At 54.6% G+C, this 27,794-nt stretch overlaps 1 protein-coding gene and 1 long non-coding RNA gene across 4 annotated transcripts; one reads left to right on the forward strand and one right to left on the reverse strand.

Moving 5' to 3' along the window:
- Positions 1-1,729: 1,729 nt before the first annotated feature.
- On the reverse strand, positions 1,730-13,332 carry LOC311591384. Of its 2 annotated transcripts, XR_014777097.1 has the most exons (3): positions 12,706-13,332; positions 4,819-4,945; positions 1,730-2,514 (listed from the first exon to the last, which is right to left on the reverse strand). It is a non-coding gene; the product is annotated as an uncharacterized lncRNA (long non-coding RNA). The 2 variants fall into 2 exon arrangements; XR_014777098.1 differs by lacking the exon at positions 12,706-13,332 and having other exon boundaries at positions 4,819-5,107.
- Positions 11,570-27,794, forward strand: LOC311591383 (BTB/POZ domain-containing protein KCTD15). 2 transcript variants are annotated; one of them, XM_084770919.1, is made up of 7 exons: positions 11,570-11,743; positions 13,339-13,425; positions 15,176-15,268; positions 15,970-16,082; positions 21,222-21,366; positions 24,707-25,012; positions 26,365-27,794. In XM_084770919.1, exons 3-7 carry the CDS (start codon positions 15,203-15,205, stop codon positions 26,521-26,523), a joined length of 789 nt encoding a protein of 262 aa, XP_084627045.1. In that variant the 5' UTR covers positions 11,570-11,743; positions 13,339-13,425; positions 15,176-15,202; the 3' UTR covers positions 26,524-27,794. The 2 variants fall into 2 exon arrangements, with proteins under 2 accessions (XP_084627045.1, XP_084627044.1); XM_084770918.1 differs by having other exon boundaries at positions 11,571-11,743; positions 15,907-16,082.

The following is a 27,794-nucleotide window of genomic DNA, read 5'->3' on the forward strand; positions in this document are numbered from 1 at the left end:
CCTGGGTTACACAGAGCCATCTCCCTGCTGTATTCTCACAGAACGCTTGCAGTAGGAGTACGTCCTTGGGAGATTTTTGATAAGCATATCCAATCCTGTTCATCGGAATCCACCCTCATGGCCTCAGCCCTCTCAAAGGCCGCACAGTCTAAGCCCGTCCACCCTGGGAGTGAGGTTTGTAACATAGTGTCCTCCCAGAAGGGGGATAAAGAATCAAGCACAGAATATCCATGTACCCCACAGCTGCCTGGGTCAGATGCTATGCTAAGCATTGCCTTTGTGTGGTGACAGCATCCAGATTGGGACCCAGGCCCAGCATCCAGAACCCAGATCGGAAGCACAGAGGTCACTTCCATGGCCCTCTACCATTCAAATGGCCACCAGACACTCCACTGTCCCCTCAGAAACATGGGTCTGCTCCCTGCCTGTGGCAGTTTCAAATAAAATAGCCTCAGGGCTGGAGAGATGGCTCAGAGGTTAAGAGCACTGGCTGCTCTTCCAGAGGTCCTGAGTTCAATTCCCAGCAACCACCTGGTGGCTCACAACCATCTATAGTGAGATCTGATGCCCTCTTCTGTCCTGCAGGTGTACATGCAGGCAGAGCACTATATACTAAATTAATTAATTAATTAATTAAACAGCCTCTATAGGCTCATATGTTTGAATGCTTGGTCCCCTGTTTGTGGAACTGTTTGGGAAAGATTGGGAGGTGTGGCCTTGTGGGAGGAGGTGTGGCCTTGTGGCAGACTCCTCAGGAGCATATGCCACTTTGTCACAGACCACGGACACAGAGCACGCACGCGTACACGGCTCTGTAAATTCCCACGGGAGCTGGAAAGAGGACTTACTATTTCATCTCTAGGTAACAATGCTGAGAATCAGACGCGGTTTGTAGAAGTGAAGTGTAGACATCACGCCCATGGCCCCCTTCCGCCACCAAAATGGACGCCTACGGCCACCAACTTGGCATAGGAAGCACCTGGCCAAGAGCTCAGAGGACGGCTGGACCCCAGGGCCTGCAGGAGTCCCCTCTGTCCCTTCTGAGGGCTGGTTTGCACCTCTCTGTCCCAGGGGAGCAGCCTAGACTGGGCTCCGAGCCTGCTGCTCAAAGGGGGAGGGCGCGGGGGGGGGGAGGGGGAGGGGCGGTCTTATCTTCATTTTTGTCCCAGCCTCAGAGAGCCTCCTGAGCAGAGATGTTCTGGATCTGGAAACCTGTCCTACGGAAGCTGCCAGCAGGGGACCAAGCTAAGGAAGGACGTGCTTCCTGGAGCTTTGTGTGAGGTGCTCTCTCAAGAGATCAGAAACAGCAGGAGCTGGCAAACGTTGGTGCTCGCCTTTAAGACCCAAGAAAACGCACGCACGCACGCACGCACGCACGCACGCACGCACGCACGCACGCACGCACGCGCTGGTGGCTTGCTTGTTTTTGACTTTCAGTTAGTGGGCCAGCTTGCTGTTTTACAAGCCAGTCCGAGCCAGGAGGTAAATTTGGTGCTGGGCTCCAGTAACCTAATACTGGGGAGGCTGAAATAGGAGGGTCACAGGTTCAAGGCCAACCTAGGCTGCCCAGAGAGAGAGAGACCCTGTCTCAACAACAGAACTAAACAATTGCAAAATGCTTCATACCTGGTGGTGGGGTCGCACATGCACACCCAGGTGCACGCGCACGCGCACACGCACACGCACACGCACACGCACACACACACACACACACACACAGAGCCAGGCATAATGGCACATGCCTTTAATGGCAGAGGCAGGAGGATCTCTGTGAATTCCAGGCCAGAATGATCTACATAGTGAGTTACAGGACAGTCAGACCCTGTCTCAAAAATAAACAAACAAACAAACAAACAAAGGGTAGGACCAAGATATGAACACTCGTAGTTTTATATAATATTTATAGTATATACATTATATAATCATCAATCATAGGCCAGTAATGGATACTATCCTCATGAAATTTGCCTATATGGGGTTGGGGATTTAGCTCAGTGGTAGAGCGCTTGCCTAGCAAGCGCAAGGCCCTGGGTTCGGTCCTCAGCTCTGGAAAAAAAAAAAAGACAAAAAAAAAAAAAAAAAGAAATTTGCCTATATGTGTGCATGCATACTCAGAAACACACACACACACACACACACACACACACACACATGTGACACATCTTAGACCCCTCCACTATTGCCACAAGACAACACACCATTTCGGAGGCTCCCAGAGGCCTTCACTTCCTCCTTTGTGCGCCCGCCCGGTGACGGTGACATGCCCAGCCCCACCCAATCCATCTCATTCCTGGGCTCGGCCTGCAGCTGTCGCCCGCAGCACTCTCATCTGCCGCCTGCAAGAGCCAGGAACGAGCCCTGCAGCTGGAGGACACGTCCCCATTTCCAGGCCCTGTTGGCGCCATTCCTTGAAAGCGTCCCTTCGGTGACGACACTGGTTATCAGGTCTGAAGGTCTTTCTGCCCGCCACAAAGCGTGGCCAGTGGCGTGGCGGGCACAGACAGTGCTAGGTACCTACAAGGAAGGGGAAATTGAAATCAATAATTTAACCTCTCACACATATGAACCCAGCTTCCCTACGAAGAAGAAAATGAGATTGCCAGGGTGTGGGGGATTCATTTGTAATTAGTTCTAATTACTAAAAGAATCGATGTTTTAATTTTTTACAACGTATTTGAACTCTCCAGCTCCTTCCGTGATAAAGAATAAAAAAAATAAGAAGCTCCCATTGTCCCAGTTCTAGCCAAACACCTCTTGTGTGTCTGTGTGTGTCCGCTCACGTGTGTGTTGTGTGTGTGTGTGTGTGTGTGTGAGAGAGAGAGAGAGAGAGAGAGAGAGAGAGAGAGAGAGAGAGAGAGAGAGAGAGATCTTTTACCACTTAGCTCGTCTAAAAGACTGGCTAGCTGTTTTTAAAATTACATTTTTTTTCTTTTTTTTAGCTCAACGCCTTAACCATAAGCAAAAGTTAATTCTAAAAGGATGAGAGCCTTAAAAAAAAAAAAAAACCAATGTTTTAAAAAAATGTACAGAGAGGTAGAGTTTTTGAAGTGTATCTAGATGCCTTTTGTTTTTCCGCTTCCTTGGGTGACCTTTCAGGTTTTTTTGCCGGAGGCTTGCATGCCCTACAGGTGAAGGAGGAGGAGGGAAAGAGATGTGGAAGGAGGAAGGGAGGGAGAGAAAGAGCGCGGACCGGAGGTGGGGGAGGGGGGAGGACCGGCAGGGAGGGAGGGAGGGGGGAGGGGTGCCGGCGGAGGGAGGGGGCTTAAGGCGGGAGCCATGGCGTCCCTGTGGGTCAAGGCAGGGACAGGGGAGAGGGGCCTGCCATGCCCACTGATGTGAGCCAAGCAGGCGGCAGACACATACCCACACGGTTTAGATAAAGCCTAAAACAGCGTCCTGCCCCTTGTTCGTGGAATCCACTCTTACGTTGCTATCCAGGGAGGAACGCAACCGAAGCCGGTTTTTTCCGATGTGTGTTATTTCCTTTGTTTTATATACTATCGGCTTTGGTGGTGGCTGTCTGCCTGTCTGTGATCCTGCTTTCTAATGATCTGAAACACGGGAGTTTGGGGGGGAGGCGGGCAGGGGCCGCTGGGGGGCATGCTCAGCATCAGAGCACCTTCAGAAGGCAGAGGGGCCTGAGGTCTAGGGTCAGCAGTGCGAGGAACTACAGGAAAACAGTACACACTGGGGAGGAAAATAGTCTGAGGGCTCATCCTGAACTCAAGAGCATCACATGCGCTAGCCGGCTCTGCCACTGAGTCATGCCAACAGCCGTGAGTGTCATGTCTGAAAATCACAAGTGCGTGTCTGTGTGTGTGTGTGTGTTACACACTCCCAAATGTGTTCATCCGATGTGTGAGCACGTGTGTGTGTGTGTGTGTGTGTGTGTACAACTGGAGTCCCATGTGCCACCGTTCTGTGTTCACTACTGTGTATAGTTGGGTCTGTCCATGTCACTGTACTAGAGTTTTAATTCTCTATGTCTTTGAGAGAGAGAATGAGTGAGTGTGTGTATATGTGTGTGTGTGTGTGTGTGTGTTCATGCACGTGCATCTGTGTGAGCCTGGGGGATGGAGGGTCCAGGAGCACACTGGGTGTTACCTGAATAGGAAAAGGCTGGGTGGACAAAGTAAAGTGTTGGCATTATCTCTTTGGGAAGAGAAACCAGTGTGTTTCTTTTTTGTGTGCCCATTTTATTGGGGTTTATTGTACTTGCTTACAATAGTAATATATAAGAAAAGGCTAAGCTGGGCAGTGCTGGCACACACCTTTAACCTCCCGTGCTCAGGAGGCAGAGGCAGGCAGATTCTGTAATCTCAAGGCCACTTTGGTCCTACAGAGTAAGTTCCAGGGCAGCCCAAACTATACAGAGAGACCCCTGTCTTGAAAAACAACAACAAAGTGGTTTTGTTAAATCAAGCAGTGAATGCGCCTGCTGCCCTCACTCCTCTCGGATGTTTTTGAAGACAGTTAAGAAGGCAGGTTTGGAAAAAGGAAAAAGAGTCTTAAAAGAAGGAGGAGAAAAAAAAAGTTCGTCCCAGGATCTCTTGGGGGCTCCTCCCTGAGCTGTGCTGCCCTTTGTCTCCTGGGCCCTGAGGACAGAGAACCCCAGGACACTTCTTAATCTTGCCTCAGAGCAAATTGGGACATTTTTCCGAAGTCCTGTATTTTATCTTTAAACCTTAGGCAAATTTTTACAGTCTCCCCCTTAAGGTATACAAGTTTATCCTAATTATTCAGTCACAAGGCGGTAAGCCCCAATCCCAGGATCCGGAGGCTGCCCTAGAAATCGGCCACCCAACCTTCCCATAATACCCTGTGGCTCCCGCAGGTGGGCTGGTCCAGAGCTGGTCCAAGGGTCATTTGGAAAGGGCTGAGGCCACCGCCGCTACTGTGACCACCACCACCATCATCACCATCATCATCCTCACCACGTCTGATGCTGGGGAGTGAAAGCCACGGCTTTGCGCATGCCAGGAAAGCACCACCGCTGCCACAGCCGCCGCTGAGCCACAACCCAGCGCTCAGCCTATCATCGCTTTAAGAACTGATCACGTCCTAAGCATTTAGCCTAGGCCGAGCCAAGTTCTTTGCTGTCTGTCCTCACACTGAATTTTCCCAGCATTCCCCCGTCAGCTAAAGGCCTTTCACCCTTCCACACATCACATGTGAAGACAGGAGATGACACGCCCAAGGCTACTCAGGTAGAACACGCCGCTGTCCCCACGCAGGCTCAGAAAAAAAAAAAAAAAACCAAGAAGGAATTGCCTTGGAACAGAAAGAGGGCTATCCTGCGAGGCTTTTGTCCTGGAAAAGAGCCCCGGGGACAGGGCTGGGAGGCCAAAGGTCACTTTCCTCATGCCCTGTAACTCTTCCTGGCAAAAAAAAAAAAAAAAAAAAATCCTTGGGATTCTTGAAAAACCTTCTACAGAGCCCTCCATCCTATGAGACCAGATGGGTCACCTGTAGCTACACAAAGCCACTTAGTACAAGGACCCAAATGTTGAGCCTGACAGAAAGACCCCAGAGGGAGAGCCTCACTGTACACACACACACACACACACACACACACACACACAAACGGCCCCCACTTCCCACCCCCCAGCTAGCGGAACATGCTTGACTCCGGAGGTCGGAGGTGGCCTTTGAGTTTCCTACCACTGCCAGGCCCGGAGTCTATGTGGAAATCCATTAGCCTGTTTTTCCCTAGTTAAGGAGCATCACCACCCCCCACCCCACCCCACCCCACCCCTCACCCCGGAGGGGTTGCCGGGAGGCACTGCAGGCTGGGCCGCCGCAGCTCACTGGAGAGGAATAAAGCCTGAAAGGAACCCAGGTGGATCGCCCCCGGGGCCTGGGGCCTGGTTTGGTTGCCCGGAAGTAAGCCACATTCTCCCTGACCACCCCCCACCTCTGAGCCTTGTCTCCTGAGGGTGTGGGTGAAAGGCAGGTTAAGCCATCTCTGTCTGGGGCTCGAGGAACTTCTTTAAAAATCACATATCATGCTGGGCATGGTGGCTGCACGCCTTTAACCTCAGCAGTTTGGAGGCAGAGGCAGGTTGATCCCTGTGGCTTGAACGTGGTCTGCATGGGGATTCCAGGCTACGTATGAGACCCTGTCCCCCTCCCTTCCTGTTTTTCCCCCCAAATCACCTGACTTATTTTTATTATTTTTAAATTATGTGACTGTGTATGTGGGATGGCATATACATTTGAGTGCTAGTGGATCAGAGTCCCCTAGAAGGTACTGGCTTAGGTACCCTTAGGTGCTACGACTCAAACTAGGGTCCTCGGCAGGAGCAGCCAGTGCTCTTAATGGCTGAGCCATCTCTCTAGCCCTAAAGTTTAAAATATTTCTTAAGACAGGGCCTCATTACCCAGTGCGGGCTGGCTTCAACCCCTTGAGTCCGGCATGTGTGCCACCGTGCCAGGCAGGCTTTGGTAAGGTTTCTCCACAGGTCAGCTTCTACTTTGCCATCTGCCCAGGGTTCCAGGCAGCACCTCACAAACTCTTACGGGGCTCCAAACCTGCACCCAAAATCATTGTGTTTTCCCAACTTTGCGCAGTGTTCACTTCCAAGGAAGGGACCCCAACCTAGGAGTTAAGTCTGACTTTTCAAAGCTGCTTGGCTTGAAACTCATTTGGGGGGCAGTAAGGTGTGACAGGGAGGGTTGTGTGTGTGGGGGGGTCAGTGATACAATGTCCCTTTGTCTAAGGGTGTCCAAGTGGGTATGAAACTTTTTAAAATTTTTGGTATTTTGTTTGTTTGGGGTTTTGGTTTGGTTTGGTTTAGTTTTTCGAGACAGGGTTTCTCTGTGTAGCCTTGGCTGTCCTGGACTCACTTTGTAGACCAGGCTGGCCTTGAACTCACAGCGATCCGCCTGCCTCTGCCTCCCGAGCGCTGGGATTAGAGGCGTGCGCCACCACGCCCAGCCTCGTTTGTTTGGGTTTGAGACAAGCTCTTAAATCTACTATGCCTGGCCTTGAACTCAATATATCCCACCTCCTGCCTCTGACGTACTGAGATTACAAAGATGGCTTTACCACACCAGGCATAATGGAGACAGGGTGGCACTCTGTAGCCCAGGCTAGCCTGGAAGGTTGTTTGTTTTGTTTGTTTGTCTGTCTCAAGACAGGGTTTCTCTGTGTAGCCTTGGCTGTCCTGGACTTGCTTTGTAGACCAGGCTGGCTTTGAACTCCCAGAGATCAGCCCGCCTCTGCCTCCCTAGTGCTGGGATTACAGACTTGGGCCACCAGCTCGCTGTGTCAGTCTCCAGTTTTCATTGCTCGCTTTGGTCTCTGTATTCTCTAGAATCTTCTAGAGAAAATCAAGAGGGTAGTGGGGGGGGTCCCACAAGGTGGAGGTGGAGCCAAGTGAATGTCAAGTCCGTGAGCTCTGGGCGAACCTGGCTCCATTCTAGTTTGAAGAGGTACGCTCTCTCAGTCTTGGGGTGCTTACAGACTCAGGCAGGTCTGGCTTTGATACACACACATACACACACACACACACACACACACCCTACCCCCTCCAGCCCCAAGAAGACTCAGATTGGAGAAGAGCCACCTCTACCCAATTACCTGCACACTCCTATACCTCCTTCTACCAAGGATGTAGGATCCCTCGGTCTACTCACCTGTTAGCCCAGTCCTAGCATTCCTAAGAATGTTAAAGTAGGCTAACTCATCTTTTTTTTTTTTCTTTTTCTTTTTCCAGACAGGGTTTCTCTGGGTAGCCTTGGCTGTCCTAGACTCGCTTTGTGGACCAGGCTAGCCTCGAACTCCCCGAGATCCACCTCCCTCTGCCTGCCGAGTGCTGAGATTAAAGGTGTGCCCCACCACGCCCAGCTGGCTAAATCATCTTATTTAAGGTCCTAAGGGTGTTTTGAGGGGGTTGTTGTTGGTGGTGGTGGTGGTGATGTTTGAGTCAAGGTCTCGAACCTCAGTCTGGCCTAGAACTCAAGACCCACCCCCCCACCCCCGCCACACCCCCCCCCCCCACCTCCCGCCTCCTGGGTGCTAGGATCACAGGCTTGGACCACCCATGCCTCACTAGCACATGGACCTGCATCCCGCAGCTAATAGGACTGTCCTTGTTTGTGCTTCGTGCACACACCTTAAAGGGGGCGATTAAAATGGAGGGCAGGTCTAGAGCGCTCCCTAGACTGCGGGGGTGGGGGGTGGGTGGGGTGGGGTGGACACAGGGCTTCAGCGCTTGTCAGATCCCAACGACCCAAGCTCCGCCTAGATTCTTCCAGTTTCACCTCTTGCAGAATCACCTGCAGTAATGAAATAGCATGCAACTTGTTTCCACTGTGTTTCCGGTCTTAATTATACCCCCTCAGTTTTAAGAGGTACCCCTACTGCAATAAATAGCGCAGATCACTGAGCACCTGTCACGGGGCTCCGTTGACTTATTTTGGTGTTAAGAGGTGGTTGATATTTAGCTAGAAACTGAAAAAAAAATATTTTAGACTGTGTATGGTGTGTGTGTGTGTGTGTGTGTGTGTGTGTGTGTGTGTGTGTAAAAGCTCGCGCAGGCCCTCAGAGGCCAGAAGAGGGTGTTGGAACCCCGGAGCTGGAGTAACAGGCAGTCGTAAGCTGCCCTGTGCATGCTGAGAGCTGAACCCATGCCCTCTGCACAAGCAGCACTTAGACTTAACTGCTGAGCCATGCCCCCCCCCCCCGTCCCCGCCCCCCCCCCCCTTAGCCAGGAACTTTTAGGAAACTAAGCTTAGACCCACCACAGTTCAGCATTTCCATGAAAAGAAACAAAGACTGGTAGCATCAAGGAAATCAAGGTCCTTAAGGATGGCCAGCCTTGTTCTGATTAAATTGTGCATTTTTAATATAGTTGGTAACAAGTGAAACTTTAAAAAAAAAAAAAAAGAAAAAAAAGAAAAAAAAAAAGACATTCCGGAATTTAAAATAAAGTGGAATCTGCTATTTTCAGGGTCAGCGGTATCACGGCGAGATTTGTCTCTTAAACAATGACACTTGCTATCTCTGGAGTTCTATGAATACTTTTGAAGTGTCGTATTAAAACCAATCCCGTGGCCTTGAGGCAAAGGGAAAGCAATTAGTCTTGCAGTTGTGAATAAATAAAAATCCATTTATACACCCGTCCTTGACATGTGCCTTCTGAATCTTAGAAACTTCATCTAGGGGGAAAAAAAGAAACGTTCAATCGTCAACACCCGGTCCTAATCACATCGCTCTGTGGCTTCCTAAAACAGTGGCGCTTATACCAATCTTTTAAGTATGAATTTATATGTATGTATTCACCCGTATTGAACACAAAACAAAAGACTCACCAACAGCCACCAAGGTGAAGACAAGTGAGGGATGCTGAGCCCCACCAGGGCCGTGGCAAGTACTTTTCAGAGGGTCCTTGGTCCTCAAGGGAGCCTAGCATGCTTTCCTCACTCATCACCTCTTCCGGCTATCCCTGAAGCTGAGGGCACTCGCACCCCAGCCAGCTCCCCTGCGGGATGGGATTCCAGACAGGAAGGTCAAAGTCCTTGGCAAAGTTGCTTTCACTTTATTCCAAGGGTCAGCTTCTCCGACCACTGGGAAATTTGGCCGGTTCTAAGTTCCAACTACCCGTGGACTGTCAAAGACTTGGGGGGGGGAAGCCAGCAAAGGAACTGAGCACACAAGCCAGCTGGGGAACCGGACCCGGCCTGCACGCTGGCCGGTAGAGCAGCACTGGTTAAGCAAAGCTGGGAGCTAGAAATCCTGGGGGTTCAGGAGCGTGAGAAGCAAACGTGGGCAGCCACGGGGGCGGGGGGGGGGGGCCACAACACGGATCCCTGACCTACTTCTTTGGGCCCCTTTCTTTTCTAGGAGCAGCTTAAAAATCCATAAATTAAGGAAATTAACTGATGGGGCCTGCGGCATCTTTGTAAGCTATTTAAATCTATAAATTTACAACATATTCTGCATATATCAAGTAATTGAGCTAACTGCGGGGATGTAACTTTAATGAGAAAATTTCCCCCTTCTCCAGTAGTTTGAGATAATAAATAAATAAATAAAATAAATAAATCCCTCAGGAGGAAAGTTTTTTATTCCCGCATGAAGTTACAGACGCGCGGTCAGGATGCTCTCTCCGGGTTCGGGGGAGACTGGGTCCTCACCACCACCACCTACACCCTCCCCCCCCGCCCCCCCAAAACCACCATCTTTCTGCGGTGCTCCGGTCTGGCCTCGAGAGCACCCCCAGGAGTCTGGCCAGTAGAGGGCGCCCAGGCCCGGCCGGAACCAGAGAAGGGGGCCGGGGCGCCGCTCCCGTCCGGGTGCTCCTTCCCAGCCGAAAGCCTGGCTTTGGCCGGGGCGCCCCGGGAACCAGGCGGGGGCGCAGCAGTGTGGGCCAAGCGCACCAGCCGTGCTCCGTTTCCTAGGAGCCGGGAAATGGTCGAGGAGGAGGGACGGGCGGGGCGCAAGGGAAGGAGGAGGAAGGGGCAACCGAGAGCAGCTAGGGGCGTTCTGGGCGCAGGCCTCCGCGCCGCAGGGACCTTTGGCCGCCAACCGTCTCCATCGCGCCGCGCTCGTCCAGGAAATGGCGCGCTTGCCCGCGGGCGACGGGCCGGGTGCCCCGCTCCCCTCCCCCGCGGTGGCCACCGCGTGCCCGCAGACGTCACGGGCGGCGCTGTTCCCCGGGAGAGGGGCAGCCCTGGCCGAGACCCGGGGAGAGAGGGAGGGAAGAGAGGGAGGTAAGCCGCCTTGGCAGCCCAGTTTCTCTCCCTTCCCCACACCAAGTCCCGCCCTCAGCCCCGGGGCGCCGCGGCGGCGGCTGCTTCTCTCCTCTTTGTAACCGAGGAGTCGAGAAATGTGAGAAACGTGCCCTGTGTTACTTATTTGGGAGTCGAAAATTTATGCCCAGCTGAAAGCGCCCGGGGAAATATTACATCAGATGAAATGACAATGATTAAAATCAGCCTCTCCCCCGCCCCCTCCCCGAGCCCGGAGGAGGCCCGGGCGCCGCGTGGCCGGACGGCGGGGGGCTGGGGCGCGGAGGGCGCGGGGCCACGGCGCAGAGCTCCCGGAAGGGTCCTGGTCGAGCCCCGCGGCACCCAGGCATCGGGCTCTGGGACCCACGGGTGGGGATCGCGAGGTGGAAAGGAAGTGGTGGTGGTGGGGAACGGTGCATTTTTGTCGCCGAGCGCGGCAGGCGCGGGCGCGCGGAGCTAATTGCGACTCTAATCCTCTGCCCCGAGGCGCAGCCAAGCCCGGAGCCAGGAGTCGCCTGCGCGCGCCCGCTCGCGCTCGCCGCGCCGGGGTAATTTGGAACCGGATCGCTGCCCTTTGCAATCCGGGCTGGGCCGCGGCGAGGCGCGCAGGCTACTGGCTGGTTTTGGGGGGCTGTTTTTCCCCCCAAAGCTACCGGGGGAGGCCGCTGGAGAGAGGGAGGAGAGGAGGTGGGAACGGCGGGAGGGCAGCCGGAGAGCGGCGCGAAGAGGAGGCGGCGGCGGCAGCGGCGAAGAGGGAGGAGGCGAGGGGAGGGCGGGGAGGGGAGGCCCCGGCGCGGCGCGCCGCGAGGGGCCGCGCGGAGCGGGGGCCGGGGCGGGAGGGGTGGGTGGGGGGAGGGTTGGGGGCGAGAGAGAAAGTAACTCCAGGACGAGACCGGAGCGACCCGCGCGCATCGAGCACTAGGCGACCGGGCTGCGCCGGGCACCCGACACCGGCGGCTGCAGGGGGCGGGGGCTGCGCCGAAGCCCGATCCGCTGCTCCGGCTCCGAGGTAAGCCCGGCGCGGGCGGCCACCACTCAGTGCCGCACACCCCTGGTTCCCAAAGTGGCTGCAATGCCGAGAAAGTCACTCGGCCCCGGGCCGGGACCTAGGCTGGGGGTTGGGGCGGCGGGGGGGGGGGAGCGGGCTGCTTTGTCCCTCTGCCGAGCGCTGGGGCTGGCGGCGTGGGGGCGCCCAGCACAAAGGCCTGGCGCGCACGGGGCGGGGGGTGCCCACGTGGGCTGGTCCTGGCCCCGGGTGGACCCTCCCCACTCGGCTCCGCTCGGATCTTCCTGCGGCGTGGTGTGTGCGCCCAGGTAGGTCCTCCGCACTCTGATTCCAGTACTGGCTCGAGTGCCCTGGAGAGCTGCTGACTTTCCTGAGTCTGAAACCGGCTCCATGCAGCCGGTGCTTTGGGGTTCACAGGACCGGGCTGGCGCCCAAATCATAGAAAAAGGGTTGGGAAAAAGTCTCTAACGGGACAGATATGCGTCGTCTGACGCCCACCCTATTGAGTCCCATGCCAGACGCGCTGGTGGTGGTTCCAAGCTCAAGATGTGGGGCGGGTAACGTGCCGCCCTAAGACGGGACCTCAGGGTCTAGATCTCCAATGGCCACACGCACCCCTGACCTGGATGCGAACACCCTCATTCTTTCACTGCCGCGCCACTGTAGCGCCTCTCTACCCTCCCTTGAGAAGCCCCCGACTGCAGAAAGATAAACCTTCAAGTTTTCACTCCGCGTCTCAAATGTGCATGAAGGAATTTAACTGCACGAGTGAATAACAGCATTAGTTTCAATTAATTTTTTTTTAAATCCCGGCAACAATAAACTTTGAGAACAAAAGCGCTTTTACGTCCTTAATTAGGCGAGCTTCCCATCTGTGGTCTTGAAGTGTCTGCCTCTTGATTTAACTTTGTCTCCGCCCCCACCGCACTCCCTCCCACCCCTTCCTCTCTGGGCCCTTCGGGTACCTTGGCCACCCCGCCCCTCGGGGTCCGAGGTTCGGCTCTGCCGATTCCTGTAGCCCCGAAGTTCACACCCGCCAGCGGGGCTCTGCGGCCCGGGCTGGCGCGCACCAGGTGGCCCCGCCGCGTCTCTCCTAGTCCACCCCTGGACAGTCCTGCCGGCCCCCCTGGCACTTGTCGCCTCGGGCAGGCGCCCAGGGCGTAGAGCTAGAGGGAACTCGAGAAGCGCCTTCTGTTTACCTTTTATGGTTAAAATAACAGCTTAGCAAAGAAGCGACTTCACGAAGAAGCGATTTAGTAAAATCGTCTCAAGCTGCCGCAGCTCAGCCAGTTTAATCACCCCCAGAGAGCTGAACAACTGCGTGCACAATGGGACACAAAATCATTTTGTGTGTAAATGAGCGTAACATTCTGCTCACTTCCCTCTGCTCAGGCGGGCGGGGCTCGGCTGCGGGTGGGCGCGGGACCAGGGTCTCCCACCACAGCTTGGAGAAGCGGGTCAATGCTGGGCCAGTTTGCTGAGGTCCCTGCAACAGGCGACTTGGCCGGGCAAGCCTCAGCCGCGTCTGGTCGCGGTGTTTGGTGCAGTTGAACTTGTGTCTCTTAAATCAAATGCACTTCTTCTGCCTGTGATCTCAGAGCCAGTGGCCGTGGTCCACCCCAGATGCGTTTGTCGGAGGGTCAGTGGAGATTCGGGTCAAGGCGTAAGGCCTGGGGCTTCCAATGGTGAGTTTCTGGTGTGTGCTGTGGGAAACGGGCCTTTGGGGGGGGGGGCGCCTTGTGAGATGGGTGCTTGATGCTACTTGTCACTTCTGAGTTGGGCCCTGGTAGTGCTTTGGGGATTTGGGTGGGAATTACTTCTAGCTCTGTTGACCTTCAGTGGGCCTTCCTTTCTGACTCCCTCACCCACCCCACCCCATCCCCTCCCTGGGCCTGGATAAGCCATCCCTGGGGTCTGTTTTGGTTTCTTAAAAAACTTCCTGAGCTGAGTGACCTGGGATGTTCAAAACAGAGAGACTGGACAGCCACCCCACTCCTCCCATGAGGGATACAGCACAACAAATATCCATTTCCCCCCCACTCCCCTCACCTCACCCCAACAGTTTCAGGTCTGAGAACTTCCCCGGGGGGGGGGGGGCACTGGGGATGCAGGACAGAGCATGGGGGGGGGGAGCCTTTCTCATATCTAATGCTCTGAGTCTATGTACAGAGGACCATGTTTTATAGCTGGATGCTGAATTGTAAGGTAAAGACTTAGAAGTGAGGCATCGTGTGGTACCCAGCATTACCTTGTGTAGTTAGTTGACCCAGAAGGGTTAAATCTGTGTCAGGCCAAGTTATGTTTCTGGAACACCCCCAACCCCCACACCACAACCCGCTGCCGTGTGTGTGTGTGTGTGTGTGTGTGTGTGTGTGTGTGTGTGTGTGTGTGTGTGTTTTCGGTCCCTCCATCTCCCTTTGAGACAGCCAGCCCCAAGCCAGTGGAAGGGGGTAGCAAGAAACCTGCCCTTCTCCACCCGTCCTTCTTCATGGGAGCCCCTGAAAAACCCCCAGGGTAGCTTCTGGGGACTGAGGCACAATTTTATTTCAGGTGTCTGTGGCACATAGGAAAGTCCCTGAGTGGCTCTGGGGAGGAGGGGAAGAAAGCCCATTTGCTGATTGCTGCCTGGCCAGCTCTCAATGCCTCAAGGGCCTGTGATCCTGAGGGGGTCTGGAATACATTAGGCTCAGGCAGCAGCATTCTGGGGGTCTATGGAGAGGCGGGGGGGGGGGGGGGGGGTGCAGAGTAGGCAAACAAAGGCAGGTTCTGTGTGCTATGGGAGCTCTAGGTGACTGTTGCCTTCCCAGGGACTCTTGTGCATCCCTCTGCCCTGGCTTCTGTGGGGAAGAGGTGTCCTATGCACGCTGCGGTCTTCACCCGGGTGGTGAGAGGTCCTAGGCTTCCCAACCAGCCGAGGGGAGCTGCACTCGCCCCCCCCCCCCACACACGCAAGCTTCTCTCCACTGATGCAAGAGGAGACACGCTTAGTAACATGGCTCTAACTCAAAATACCAAAGAAATCAGATTTGTTCTGAAACACTGCAGGCCAATAATGGCGCGCATATGTTTTAAGCCGTCATTAGCCAAATTAGCAGACATGGAGCTGCCTAGAAAACACGGTGTGTGTGTGTGTGTGTGTGTGTGTGTGAGTGTGAGAGAGAAAGAGAGAGAGAGAGAGAGAGAGAGAGAGAGAGAGATGCTATGGCCTGGAGGTCTGCTTTGGGGTGTAGAGGGTTGGATAGAATTCAGGAAGAGCTGTCTGGTATACATGGGATCCCAGACAACATCTTTGTTAAAAAAAAAAAAAAAAAAAAAAATATATATATATATATATATATATACACACACACACACACACACACATACATATATATACATACATCTATATCATTGGTGGCTACTGAGCAATAAGCCCCCTGTCACTGCTTCCCACAGATACTCTGGGCAGGGATGGAAGCCTAGATGCCTCACCGCAAGGAGCGGCCGAGCGGGTCCTCGCTTAACACACACGGCAGCAGCGGCACCGCGGTGAGCTCGCAGGGTGGGCTGGGTCAGCCCCTGGGCCCCACTTTGCTCTTTTGTAGGGTACCTGCTCACTAGCTGCAGGTCTTCTGAGACCGATGAGTATTGACTGGTTGTACAACGATGGTTATTTTATTTTATTTTTTTTAAACGAAAATGCTCTTAATTTGATGTGAAATTTACTACATGTATAAAAAGCTCAACGCCTTAGGTGCTGTGGAAGTCACTAATTTAGAGGTGTCTCGTTACTGAGACAAACTTGCAAAAAACCCCTGAATCCCAATTCACAAATTGGTGATTCGTTTGTCAGGGGATATTTCACATCTAACACATAAGCCCGCGACCTTTAATTAGAATTTTGCAGTTTGTTTTATGCCCCTGGAGGCTGACACCTTGGAAAAAAAATTTTTTTTTCTTGGTTTCTTATTGCTAATAAGCATCCTGCTCCAACCCCCTCCCCCCAAAACCCCAGTACTTTGAAGAAAATGATGCAAATACACTTAATTATGGTAGTAGCCATAATTTGTCAGCCGAATATGTGATCAGGCATGAGAAGAAGTGATCTGATTAAATCTGTGATCACATTCAGAAATAAAGGAGGTTTAGGAACCCTTGTTTTTTTCTCTATTTATTTTTATCTCTAGGAGGGAGGAACTATGTCCCGGCTGTCACTTACTCGGTCGCCTGTGTCTCCCCTGGCTGCCCAGGGAATCCCATTGCCAGCTCAGCTCACCAAAGCCAACGCACCTGTGCACATCGACGTGGGAGGTCACATGTATACGAGCAGCCTGGCCACACTCACCAAGTACCCTGACTCCAGGTAAGAGCGCCGGCTCCTGGTGTCAGGCGTGTATTATAATGCCCGGGCATTCTCGGGGTACCATGCTGAGGCCTTGTCGAGGCCTTGTCGTCGCCCAGTACCCCCTGATGGTCTGAGAGACTGCTTGCTTGTTTGAAGGCAACATCTGACAGTGACTTTTAACCCTGCACGGATAGCCTTTGTGACATAACATGGCCGTTTCTGACCTTCGTGGCAGACGCAGTCCCACAGGAGCCTGGCCAACCACTGGCTGGGGAGTCAGTCTCACAGAGTGACACTGGTGAATCAGGTGTCAGTGGACACAGTCGGTCCTATTTCCTGTATCCTTGGGGGAAGGCACGGAGTGCCAGCTTCAGGTGTACCCTTCTTTGTTTGGGGGGGTCCCCGTATGAGCCTAAGTGCTAAGAGCAGGCTTTCTTTCTGGAAGTGGATGTCAGAGCGATGAGTTAGAGGCTACAAGACACTCAGGGGTATCTTTGGCAGTGGCCGAGCATAAATTTCTTCACCTTGTGACGTATGAAACTTATCATCTGTGACCTATGAAACTATCTGTGACCTAGACCCTTAGGGACTTAGAGACTTTTTCTAGGAGGGACCCTTAGCAGAATGGTGCTGGGGTGCCACCAGCTCGCTTGCTCTTACTTCTTGTGGATTTACTTTCCAAGGACACGCGCCTTGTCACAGCAGCCGGCAGCAAGTCAAAGGGGGGGGGGGCAGGCTGTGTCTCCTTGAATGTCTCCTATAGGTGACACCACACGCACGCACGCACCTCCCTGGGCCCCTGCTGCTTGCTCCTGGCACGGTGCAGCAACAAGCACCCCCAGCCAGCGGGAGGGCAGGCCTGTCAGGCATCACCTCTCTTTTATACATTTAAAATAAGAAGAGGAATTAATTAATCCCCCAGACACCGAGGCCTCATCACTAGGATAGAGGCTCAACCAGGGTGGATTCAGAGGCAGAGGACCACGGTGCAGGGGCGTCTTGGGTAGAGGCCTCTCCCTCATCCGTACGGGAGCGCCCCTGGAGACTGGGCTAGGGGATGTGGATTTTGTGTCTGGTCTAGATGGTGGCAGCCCAGGGACTAGGCACAAGTGTCCTTATGAACTTGGGAGCGTTGGCAGGGCAGGAGCCAGGGGGCCATCCACTGCACTGGCCGCAATACTTGCTAGCTTGCCGAGCTCTGTCTACGCTAGGAGATGGATTCTGTTCACTTAATTTCAGTTTTTGCCTTCTGCGGTGTTCCTGAGTTGTGTGACATAGATCATCCCCTTAATCGGCTGACAATGTTTGTGAGTGAAATTCATAAAAAAAAAAAAAAAATAATAATAATAATAATATAATAAATAAAAAATAAATCTTTGCCCTCAGCCTTCTTGGAGGGGTGTTTTCTGAAACCCAGGATTTGCCCTTACTGCTGCCATCGCCACCCAGGCCTGGTGGGCAAGGAGGGGCCTCCCTTCAGGTTCGTCTCCAGTGGCTTTGGGGGACTGAGGAGCATTTCCTCTCCCTGTTCCACCCTGTAGCTTGCCCGTGCTTATCAAGTTGCTGTGCAGTGGGGGCATAGGCTTCCTCTGGGGAGCTGACGGCTTGGCCCTGTGATGGGGTATGTGAGGGCCCTTGACGGGCCGGGTATGCCTGGAGGGTGGCGCGATCTGCGGACTTTTACCAGCACTGGGTTCAGGGCGACTCTGCTGTTCTGCCTAGATGCTTCTGGCTAAGCAGAGCCTGTTCGCTAGGCCTGAAGCCGAGGTCTAGAACGAAAGACAAGTGAGGCTTATGAGAGCAGAGACAGGGGTTCGTAGGGAGCTACAGAGCTGTTGTGGAACAGGCCCCTTAAGGTCCCCTCCTTTTTTTTTTTTTTAGTGGATTATTGCAGTTCAGGAAAAGCTGTATCTCTCTGACTGGGCAGGTGGAGGTGGAGAATGCTAAAGTTAGCCACCCATGGAGACAGCTCCAGATGCCAACAGTGTGGTGCCCAACCCCACCCCTCTCTCTCTCTCTCTCTCTCTCTCTCTCTCTCTCTCTCTCTCTCACACACACACACACACACACACACACACACACACACACACACACACCCCAGGGAGCACTGCAAGAGTCAGGGAAAACTGTGCCTCTCGCCTCTGAGCTCATATCATTTTATCCCAATATCTGGTTCTCGGCTGATCAAAGTGGCCTAGACCTTGGGGGCCTGGTGCTGGGTCACCCCTGTGGCTCAACCTGAGCGACTGGCCTGAGGTTGGTCTCCCTGTGTCCTACCCACTGGGTGTCACTTAGCTGCTGCTGGCACAGGAGCAGCTCATGAAGATGGCCAGGTGCTCCGGAACGCATTAAAAGGAGGACAACTGAAGGCAAGATGGAGGCAACATGATGGCGCCCCTTACATGCCAGGGCAAGTGGCTGCACGGTCCCTTATGCAGGTCCCAGCCGCCCGAGTGAATTCACCAGCTTATCCCGCAGAGGACCCTCCAAGATGGTTCCCACCGAGACTTAGGAAGCCACCACCAGGACTCCGGAGGTCACGTGGGCGCTTGCTCACAAGGCCAAACCACGGAAAGATCTAGAACCTGCTTGTCTTGGTTCCAGCACGCAGCCTAGAACCCAGCCCGCCCTGGACCGTGGGTGGACTGGGAGCCCTGTAGACTGGCTGGACGCTCTGGAGCCTCAGCCAACTCTGACGTCAGAGCCGTTTGGAAACCCAGCCAGACCCAGCGTTTTGCTTCCTACGCCGAACAGACCGCTCGAGCTCAGCCGAGGAAGGAAGGAAGGAAGGCTGAGATGTTGATTTGCTGACTCACCTGTGCACGCGTGTCTGACCTCTTTCTTGGCCAGAGCCTGGTGCGGACCCCTCAGCTATGCGCCCTGGCACTTGATAGCCTGGCTGAGTCACACACCTGTGTCTAAGGATTCTGGGTGTGCCCTTCCACCCCCCCACGCCCCACACACGCACACCCACACACACCCACACACAAACTAAATGTTCAAGTTCTGCCAGGCCAGGTCTCAAGTGAGCTATGGAACACAAGGGCTTCCAGCAGGGACGTACGTCGTCACCGGGCAGTGGGGATCCTGCGCTCTCATCGATCGGTCACGGTGGCCCGCGTGGAGTGGGGCCCGTGTCAGGAGGAGGAGGAGGAGTCTCACATACCCAACCCAGAGGGAGAGAGCCGGGCACGGTGGCCCGGGGTGTGGATGGACTTTTAGATCTGCTCTTCCCTTATATCCTGGGGAAGACGTTGTCACCAGCAAGCCTCGGAGCCCCGAGGAGTTCTGTTTGTCAGTTGTACCTCTGGTTCATCAGGCTCTGGCCCTCCAGGCCCCTAACCACAGGCTCTGACCTGCTCACTCCCATCCCGCCAGGCAGCCTTGCCCTTTTTATACTGTCTCCCCTGGGACAGGCTGAACTGTGTCCCCAGAATGAGATCGAGTGGTTGCAGTGCCACCAGAACGTAGAACGGTGTAGATCAGGGTGAGGGGAAGGTACCTAGGAAGGGGCTTTGGGGAGCCCTGAACCTCTCACTTTATGGCAACTGCTATCCTCTGGGTACATATGCTCTGGGAGTAGCCGCCGTGGACTAAGGAGGGAGTCGGTGCCTGTAGGAAGGGGGCAGGGTAGTTGGTGCAGGCGGAATAAAAAGGGCTTGAGCCTAGCTTGTGCAGGCTAGGCCAATACATCCCTTTCTCCCAAAATCCCTTGGTTCTTAAAGCTTTCTTTTTTTTTGTTTGTTTGTTTGTTTGTTTGTTTTTTGAGACAGAGTTGTTCTGTGTAGCCTTGACTGTCCTGGGCTGGCTTTGTAAACCAGCCTGGCCTTGAACTCACAGCGATCCTCCTGCCTCTGCCTCTTCTTCCCCCCAAGCGCTTGGATTACCGGCGTGTGCGCCACTGTGCCCGGCCTCCTCTCCAAGGCTTTGTTAGAAAACAGTTCCCTGGGTTTGGTGTCCACTGGCTACCGAAGGACACTGCCCACCTCCCTTCTGCTCCAAGCGAAGTTCGGGGCGCCTGATTGTTTAGTTTAGGCCGAGATAGCTTAGCCTGCAGAGTGGTTAGCCAAACCAGCCGCTGCCACTTGCGTGCGTTAAGGAGACACTAGCCCAGGCTCTAAGGCCGGGTCCCTCCTCCGTGGAATGGACAGGGAGAGAGAGGTATCAGGGACTCGCCCAAGGCCTTCTCACAGTCTGTGTCGGGAGCGCTGCCTTTCTAGGCACTTGTGTTTCTGCCCAATCTCCGTCTCTCACCGGTTGTACATAATCTGTGACGTGTATGGATGCCTGTCCGAGGCTCGGACCACGCAATCACGGGGGTTTGGGGGTTGTGCGCCTGTTGTAGCCCACATGTACTCTCTCTTCCTGTGTCGTCCCGTCCCGTCCCCCCCCCCCGTCCCGTCCCCCCCCCCCGTCCCCGTCCCCCCCCCCGTCCCGTCCCCCCGTCCCGTCCCGTCCGTCCATCCGTCCGTCCCCCTCCCCCCCCCCCCCCCCCCGTCCCGCGGATTCCTTAAATGAACAGCTAAGGGAGTTCTTGTAACTTCGTGTCTCCGGAGTCGCTTTTGTTCGCTGGCGAGTGTCGCTGCCTGGGGTCGGCCCAAGACCCTGCCACCCCATGCCTGTTGGCCGAATGTGCTGTGTATCTGACGTTGGCTGATGTGGCTTGGGTGAGACCGTGTGTGTCCCCAGAGAACGGCTGGTTGACATACATTTAAGCAGGTGTGTGGCTGGGGGGCTGGAGCGTTTGGTTGTGGTCGACACGGGTATGTCTTTTGGGGCATGGGTGTGTGTTCGGCTCAGACCAACTGGTTTATGTGGCCGTCTGCATTTTTGTCGTGGGTTTCCAGGCCTGTAATATGTGTCAGCGTGCCATCGGATTTAGCTGGATATGTATTGTCCCTTTGCTGGCTATGGCTTGTGAGTGTGGTTGGACTGTGTGACGTGACTGCCCTGGTGTTGTTCTGTGTGTGCTGAGGTGACCTATCTGCCGTGTGTGGGGGGGGGGGCAGAGTGAGCTGTCAGGCTTGGCAAGGTCTCTAAGTTAGCCACCAGTGACCTCTTGCCCCTCCAGCCGAGTGAGCCCTAAGGAGTTGGGGCGGGGCAGGTGAACTTAACCCTACCCTGCCCATATCACCCTCCTCGCCTTGTCTCTCCCAGGATAAGCCGCCTCTTCAACGGCACGGAGCCCATTGTCCTAGACAGTCTCAAGCAACATTATTTCATCGACCGGGATGGGGAGATTTTCCGCTACATCCTGAGTTTCCTGCGGACGTCGAAACTGCTGCTTCCGGATGACTTCAAGGTAAGTCCCGCAGCCGGCGGCACCCCCTGCGCTGCCTGTGTCGTGGCATTGCACAGGGGGACGCTGTGACTTAATAAATGGACCCACGGTTGTCATGGCAACCGCAAAAAAAAAGTTAGCCGATGGAGCCGAGGGCTAAATCAGTTTTTCTAAACTCATTTTGCTTCCTCACATCTTCAGCGTATTTATCAGGGTGTAAAGACAATTAAGCTTTGGCACTTACCCCAGGTTGATGTTAGCTGTGCTTAAGGACTGCTGTGCGCTGGAATAGAGGAGTTAGGGGTCCGTGTGTGTGTGTGTGTGTGTGTGTGTGTGTGTGTGTGTGTGTGTCCTTGTTGGCAGTTTGCAGTGGGGAAAACCCCTAGGAGTAAGGTGGTGGTCACTCCTTTAAACAGTACTCCCAGGACTCGGGATGAGCTTGTCCCCAGGTGACTGGTGATGGTTCCCCATGGTCCTGCCTCGGTGCTGAGCCCTTCTGAATTCCTGGGAATCATGGGAGGAGGGAAACTGAGGCCTGGCTCTTGCTGGCAAATGCCTGCCTGACTTTGCTCTTCCTGCAGCCACCGCTGCAGTGGCAACCCCTCCCCCCCCCTCCACCGGGGGCCCTTTTTCATTCATCCTAGTTACTAAATGGCAGCAAATGAATTTGGTCTGAAAATAAAAACACTGCACAGGAGGAAGCCATAAGCTTTGCTCCTTCCTTCCAGTCAAGAAAATAGAGGTTGAAGCCGGGCGCGGTGGCGCACGCCTTTAGTCTCAGCACTGGGGAGGCAGAGGCAGGTGGATCTCTGTGAGTTCGAGGCCAGCCTGGTCTACAAAATGAGTCTAGGACAGCCAAGGCTACACAGAGAAACCCTGTCTGGAAAAACAGAAAGAAAGAAAGAAAGAAAGAAAGAAAGAAAGAAAGAAAGAAAGAAAGAAAGAAAGAAAGAAAATAGAGGTTGAATCTAGATTACATGGGGCCAGCGCTACAGAACCAGTGTGTGCCTGGTGCGGTGGATCATATCTTCATCCCAAGACTGGGGCAGGGGCATTGCTGAAAGTTCTAGGCTAGCCTGGCCTACAGGGTAAGGCACTTTCTCAAAATAGGGGAGAGGAGGGGTCATCAAGCATGATGGCACAGGCCTTCTATCCCAGGGGTGGGGGGAGGGGATGGGGGGGAGGGGGTGGAATGAAGGGTGGCTGATCTTTGTGAGTTCGAGGCCAGCCTGGTCTACTTAAGGGAGTTCCAGGCCAGCCAGGGCTACATAGTGAGACCCTGTCTCAAAACAGAGAAAAATAGGGGGCTGGAGAGGTGGCTCCGAGGTTTAAGAGCACTGTCTGATCTTCCAAGGGTCCTGAGTTCAATTCCCAGCAACCGCATGGTAGCTCACAACCATCTATAATGAGATCTGGTGCCCTCATCTGGCCTGCAGGCACACATGTGGGCAGAATAGTATATACATAATAAATAAATAAATCTAAAAAAGAATCCTGTGTTTTTTTTAAAAAAAATAATAATAATAATAAGTAAACAAAACACAGTACTGATCAAACCCATTAGGAAACCTGGCCTGGATGGGTTTGAAAGAAACAGTGTTGGGCTGGGTGGTAAAGGATGAATGGGCAGACAAGTGCGAGGAGCTCGGGAGGCACTGGAGAGAGGGTCTGGAGGCTGGGCTCTGAGAAGCAGGAAGCAGGGGAGGCCCCTGGTGATTTCCTGGGTCTTGGTAGGTGGCTCAGCATTTGGATGCAGCTGAGAGTAGGGTAAGAGTGATCAGGTTTGGGGCTGGAGAGATGGCTCAGTGGTTAAGAGCGCCACCTGCTCTTCCCAAGGTCCTGAGTTCAATTCCCAGCACCCACATGGTGGCTCATAACCATCTGTAATGTGATATGGCGCCCTCTTCTGGCTTGCAGGAGTACATGCAAGCAGACCACTGTATACATAATAATAAATAAATAAATCCAGGTTTGCAAACTGGAAAGATGGTGCTGGCTCTTGTGGGAGAGAGAGAGAGAGAGAGAGAGAGAGATGCAGGCATCAAGGGTGGGGACAAGCTACTTACATAGGGCACCATGTTTCTGGGTTTGCTAGGGAGAGGGTGGAAAGGCTAGAGGTGGGGATTATTGGGCCAGGAGGTACCAGACGGTGTCCCCAGCTTGCAGCTTGAGCCCTAAATAAGTCAGTGAAAGCCTAGGCATGGGATGTTCCAAGCTGTGAGGAAACATTTGCTAAAGATGTCACTAGAGCTGGGAGAGCGGAGACCTGGGAGCACCCAAGCAGTCTTTACGGAAAGCGGGCAGGGTCACAGCTCATGGCGGGGGGGACCCCGGATGATGGGTTAGGATTCTGGGTGGGTGGGCTGTGCCTTGAGACTTGGTTCTTCCTTGCCTCCCAGAGTCACCGCTGAGGCACAGAGCTCACGGTCACAGGCCACTCAAGACTCGGGGGGCTGGTACTGATGGACACGGGGCTAGTGCCAGGGTCTGTGTAACAACAGTTCACATGAGCGTGCTAACTGGTGAGGAAGTAAGCTCCCCTTTCAATTCCCGGGGACCCTGTCATGTCTCTGCTTCTCAGAGCGTTTATATTTGTTGTAAAGAGTGGAAGCTGGCTCAGGGAAGGCTACTGTGAGGGTCGTGGGCCTTGTGGCTGTAATGCACCCCAAGTAGGTCTGCCTGGAAGCTGGGTAAGGACGCACACAATGCCCGAGAGGGTTTCCAGGAAGGGCAACACACCCCTCTTCCAGCTCCTCTCCTCTCTCTCTCTCTCTCTCTCTCTCTCTCTCTCTCTCTCTCTCTCTCTCTCTCTCTCTCTCTCTCTCCTACCTGCCCCCCCCCCAAACCTTCATTTTATCCGAGGCAAGATCTCTCTGTGTAGCCCTGGCTGTCCCGGAACTTGCTCTGTAGACCAGGCTGGCCTCGAACTCACAGATCCACCTGCCTCTGCCTCCCGAGTGCTGAGAATGAGGGAGGGAGCGCCCTCGCCACCACCGCCACCACCAGCCGCCGCCGCCGCCGCCGCCGCCGCCCCAGCGGCTTCCCACTCTTTCCATAACATTTCTTGTTTGCCATCCAGTCAGTTGAGGGTCCAGGAAGAGAGTCTTAGCAGACTCGGCCCTGCTTGCTCTGGATGCTTTTTGTTGGAGAGGAGACGGGGGGGGGGGGGGGGGGGGGGCGCGGAAGGCACATTCACTCTACAGTAGAGCCGGCCATCCTGGTCCACACTGTGTACCGCGTCTGTGAAGAGGGAGAAGGGGCGCCCCACCCCCACCCCCCACTCCCGCTGGGGAATGGGGTGAGCCATACCCAGGCAGGACTTCTTCCGGCTTCCCCAACGAAGCTACGTGTTTGTCGACAGGACTTCAACCTGCTGTATGAGGAGGCGAGGTACTACCAGTTACAGCCCATGGTGCGGGAGCTAGAGCGCTGGCAGCAAGAAGAGGAGCAGCGACGTCGCAGCCGGGCCTGTGACTGCTTGGTGGTCCGGGTCACCCCTGACCTGGGTGAGCGCATCGCACTCAGCGGGGAGAAGGCTGTCATTGACGAAGTCTTCCCAGAGACGGGAGACGTCATGTGCAACTCCGTCAACGCTGGCTGGAACCAGGACCCCACGCACGTCATCCGCTTCCCCCTCAATGGCTACTGTCGGCTCAACTCCGTGCAGGTGAGGGCAGTGGGCGGCCTTCCCCAGACGCTCCCCTCCCCCACCCTACCCTCTGGGATGCAGAGAGAGAGAGAGATGGAGGGAGACCCAGTCCCCAAACGGAATGGACGGAAACCCCCATAATACAGAAAAGGCAACAATGTGTCGATGCATAATTTATGCCTTGCTCATAATTAAATGATGGTGGTTGCCTGGGGGAGGGACTTTAAAAAAAAAAATTGATCTGTACTTTTCTTTTTTTCCCCCCCCTAAAAAGATGTTCTATTTAAAAAAAAAAAATGGCCCAGAGTATTTTCAAGGGAACATGCTTCATTTAACATGCAGAGGCTGACTTTGGATTCAAATCAAACCCAGGCACGAGGAAAGGCAGGGAGCCTTCCTCTGAGGCTGGCCCTGGGGCCGCTGGCAGGCAACGGCTGCCTAGAGCGAAAGCTTCTTCCCCAGACAGGGTCTTATGCGTAACTCCAGCCTCGGCCTCCCAAGGGCTGGCGTCACAGGTGTGTGCCACCGCAGCCCCCTGCCCGCAGTGTCTCTGAACCGCCTTTACCGGGCAGGATGAGTGTGCCAGAACCGGCATACCGAAAATGATGGGATAACTGTTTTTCTGAAAGCTTTTTCTTCCTGACTCAGAGGCCCTTATATTTTGGGGTTAGGACAGAAGGGCCCTTTGGGGAAAGCCCCCCCACACACACACACACATCCTGCAGTTTACTAGTGGCAAAAGTGGGATATAAGATCAGCCCCCACACACACACACCTTCCCAGAGACATACGTAAACCCAGGCGGCCTTGTAGTTCTACAGGGACTCCTACCCTGAGAGGACGCCCTCTTTCCCTCTCTACCAAGAACTCATTTGAGCTGATGAGCCCTGGGGCTTCAAACCATCTGGGACTCGGCTCCGGGAAGCAGGTGGCTGCCCGGAAGCTAAGGGGCTGGGGCTTTCCATTGTTGGAACAGGAGATTGAGGGAGGGGGGGGGTGCCTGGGGCCATGTTGTGTGTGAAATTGGGGTAGGGCACACCCTAGAAAACAGGGAAAGGTACCCAAAAGCCCCTTTTGCTCCCCTAGTTCTCCGATGTACACACCTGAGGCGGGGGGGGGGGGGGAGGGGGGGAGGGGGAGGTTGGAGGGGGGGGTGTTAGCCTGGGTGGAATAGCAGGAGTGAGTAAATTGAGGGGCCCCTGGGCCTGACTGCATCCATCCCTCCTAAGGTAGGGATCCAGCTGGTGGTGCGTGCGGCTGGGACCTTTGTCAATGAGAGACACTGGGACTCATGCGAAGGTAGCTTGACCTGGCCAGGCCGACTCTGGCAGCTGGGCACTGCTGACCTCCCTCCCGTTCTAACCCTGCAGGTCCTGGAAAGGCTGTTTCAGAGGGGTTTCAGCGTGGCTGCGTCCTGCGGGGGCGGTGTGGACTCCTCTCAGTTCAGCGAGTACGTGCTCTGCCGGGAGGAGAGGCGACCGCAGCCCACCCCAACCGCCGTCCGGATAAAGCAAGAACCCCTGGACTAAGGCCCTGCTTCGGTGGCCGCCTGAGACCCGCCCCCACCCCCCATAGTGCTGAGGAGCCCCTGCCTGTTTGTGACTGAGGGTGGGAACGGAGGGTCTGAGCTCATCCCTGGGTATGCCAGGTGTCGCATGGCAACCGAATGGCGGGGTTGCCGGAGGCGGGGTGCCCGCAGAAGGACTGTTGGTGTAGCCCGGAGATGCTGCGGGTGCAACTATGCGGCAGGCTTCCGAGCCCTTCTGCTCCTCAGCCTGGTACAGCGTTCCTCCGCTGGGCCAGTCACTCCAGAGCCGCTGTTCATCCTCCTCTGCGCTTGGCAGACGTCATCGGCAGGTCTCCTCGCGTTGGAGGTGGCTTATTTTTCTACAGTATTTAAAACAGAACTAACTGTCGCTGCACAGGTCAGCAAGGCCGACGAGGACCATCGTTGCTCCTACCTGGTGCTCAGTTCTCAGTCCAATGTTAAGTTCAGCAAGCCTTGCAGAAGGATGGCTTCTGCCGACATCCCGGCCCACGTTCCTGCTGAGTTGGGGCTGTGGTGGTGGTGGTGGTGATGGTGGGGTGTCAAACAGAGGTGGGGTGGTGCTGCTGTAGGAGATGAAACAGGGTCCCTTAGGAGCAGGGCAGCCAGGAAGAGGGCCATTGGGGGTAGGGGGGGTGCTGTGTGACTCCATGACTTGTATCTGAGGCACTGTGCTGCCGCCACCTGTGTCCCAGACTGCCCTTTGGTGCACACCTGACCTGCCAATGCCCACGGACTTCCAATCCCAACTGACTGCGCTCACATCCGGGTTCTTGGAGAAGTCTCCACCCGTCCAGTCAGCACGGGACCATAGTTTATCTCAGGAATGGGCCCTTGTACCGAGGGACTAATCCCCGTCAGCACCAATCTCTGGGTCCCATTCAGGGAGCCAACCCTCCACCCCAGCTCCAATTTCCCCCACACGCATATGCACATCAAGTTTTTAACTACACTAGCCTGTCAGTAAGGCCCAGACCCAAGCTTACCTAGTGCTCTTAACCCCAGGTTTCCAACAAAGACTGGTCCCGAGAAGTCCTCATAGACCTGCGCTCTCCCAGACGGCAGGCCCAAAGACAGACAACCCTGGCCTTGTCACGTCTCCCGTAGCTCCTCCCAAGTGGAGGAATGACAGAGAACTGATGGACGGGGCGCCCTGGCCGGCACCCCCTACACACACACACACCCCTCGTGTATAAAACGCCTGTAGACTTGTACATGAGTCCTTTAATATTGTAAAGATGCTGTTGTACAATT

The sequence above is a fragment of the Acomys minous genome (assembly GCF_964271855.1).
Source record: "Acomys minous genome assembly, chromosome: 20".
Taxonomy (NCBI): domain Eukaryota; kingdom Metazoa; phylum Chordata; class Mammalia; order Rodentia; family Muridae; genus Acomys; species Acomys minous.

Coding starts and splice junctions, on each gene's coding strand:
- LOC311591383 (XM_084770918.1), top strand. CDS start 15,203: ATGCCTCACCGCAAGGAGCGGCCGAGCGGGTCCTCGCTTAACACACAC. Junction 16,083..21,221: donor ACCAAGTACCCTGACTCCAG/GTAAGAGCGCCG, acceptor TGTCTCTCCCAG/GATAAGCCGCCTCTTCAACG. Junction 21,367..24,706: donor TGCTTCCGGATGACTTCAAG/GTAAGTCCCGCA, acceptor GTTTGTCGACAG/GACTTCAACCTGCTGTATGA.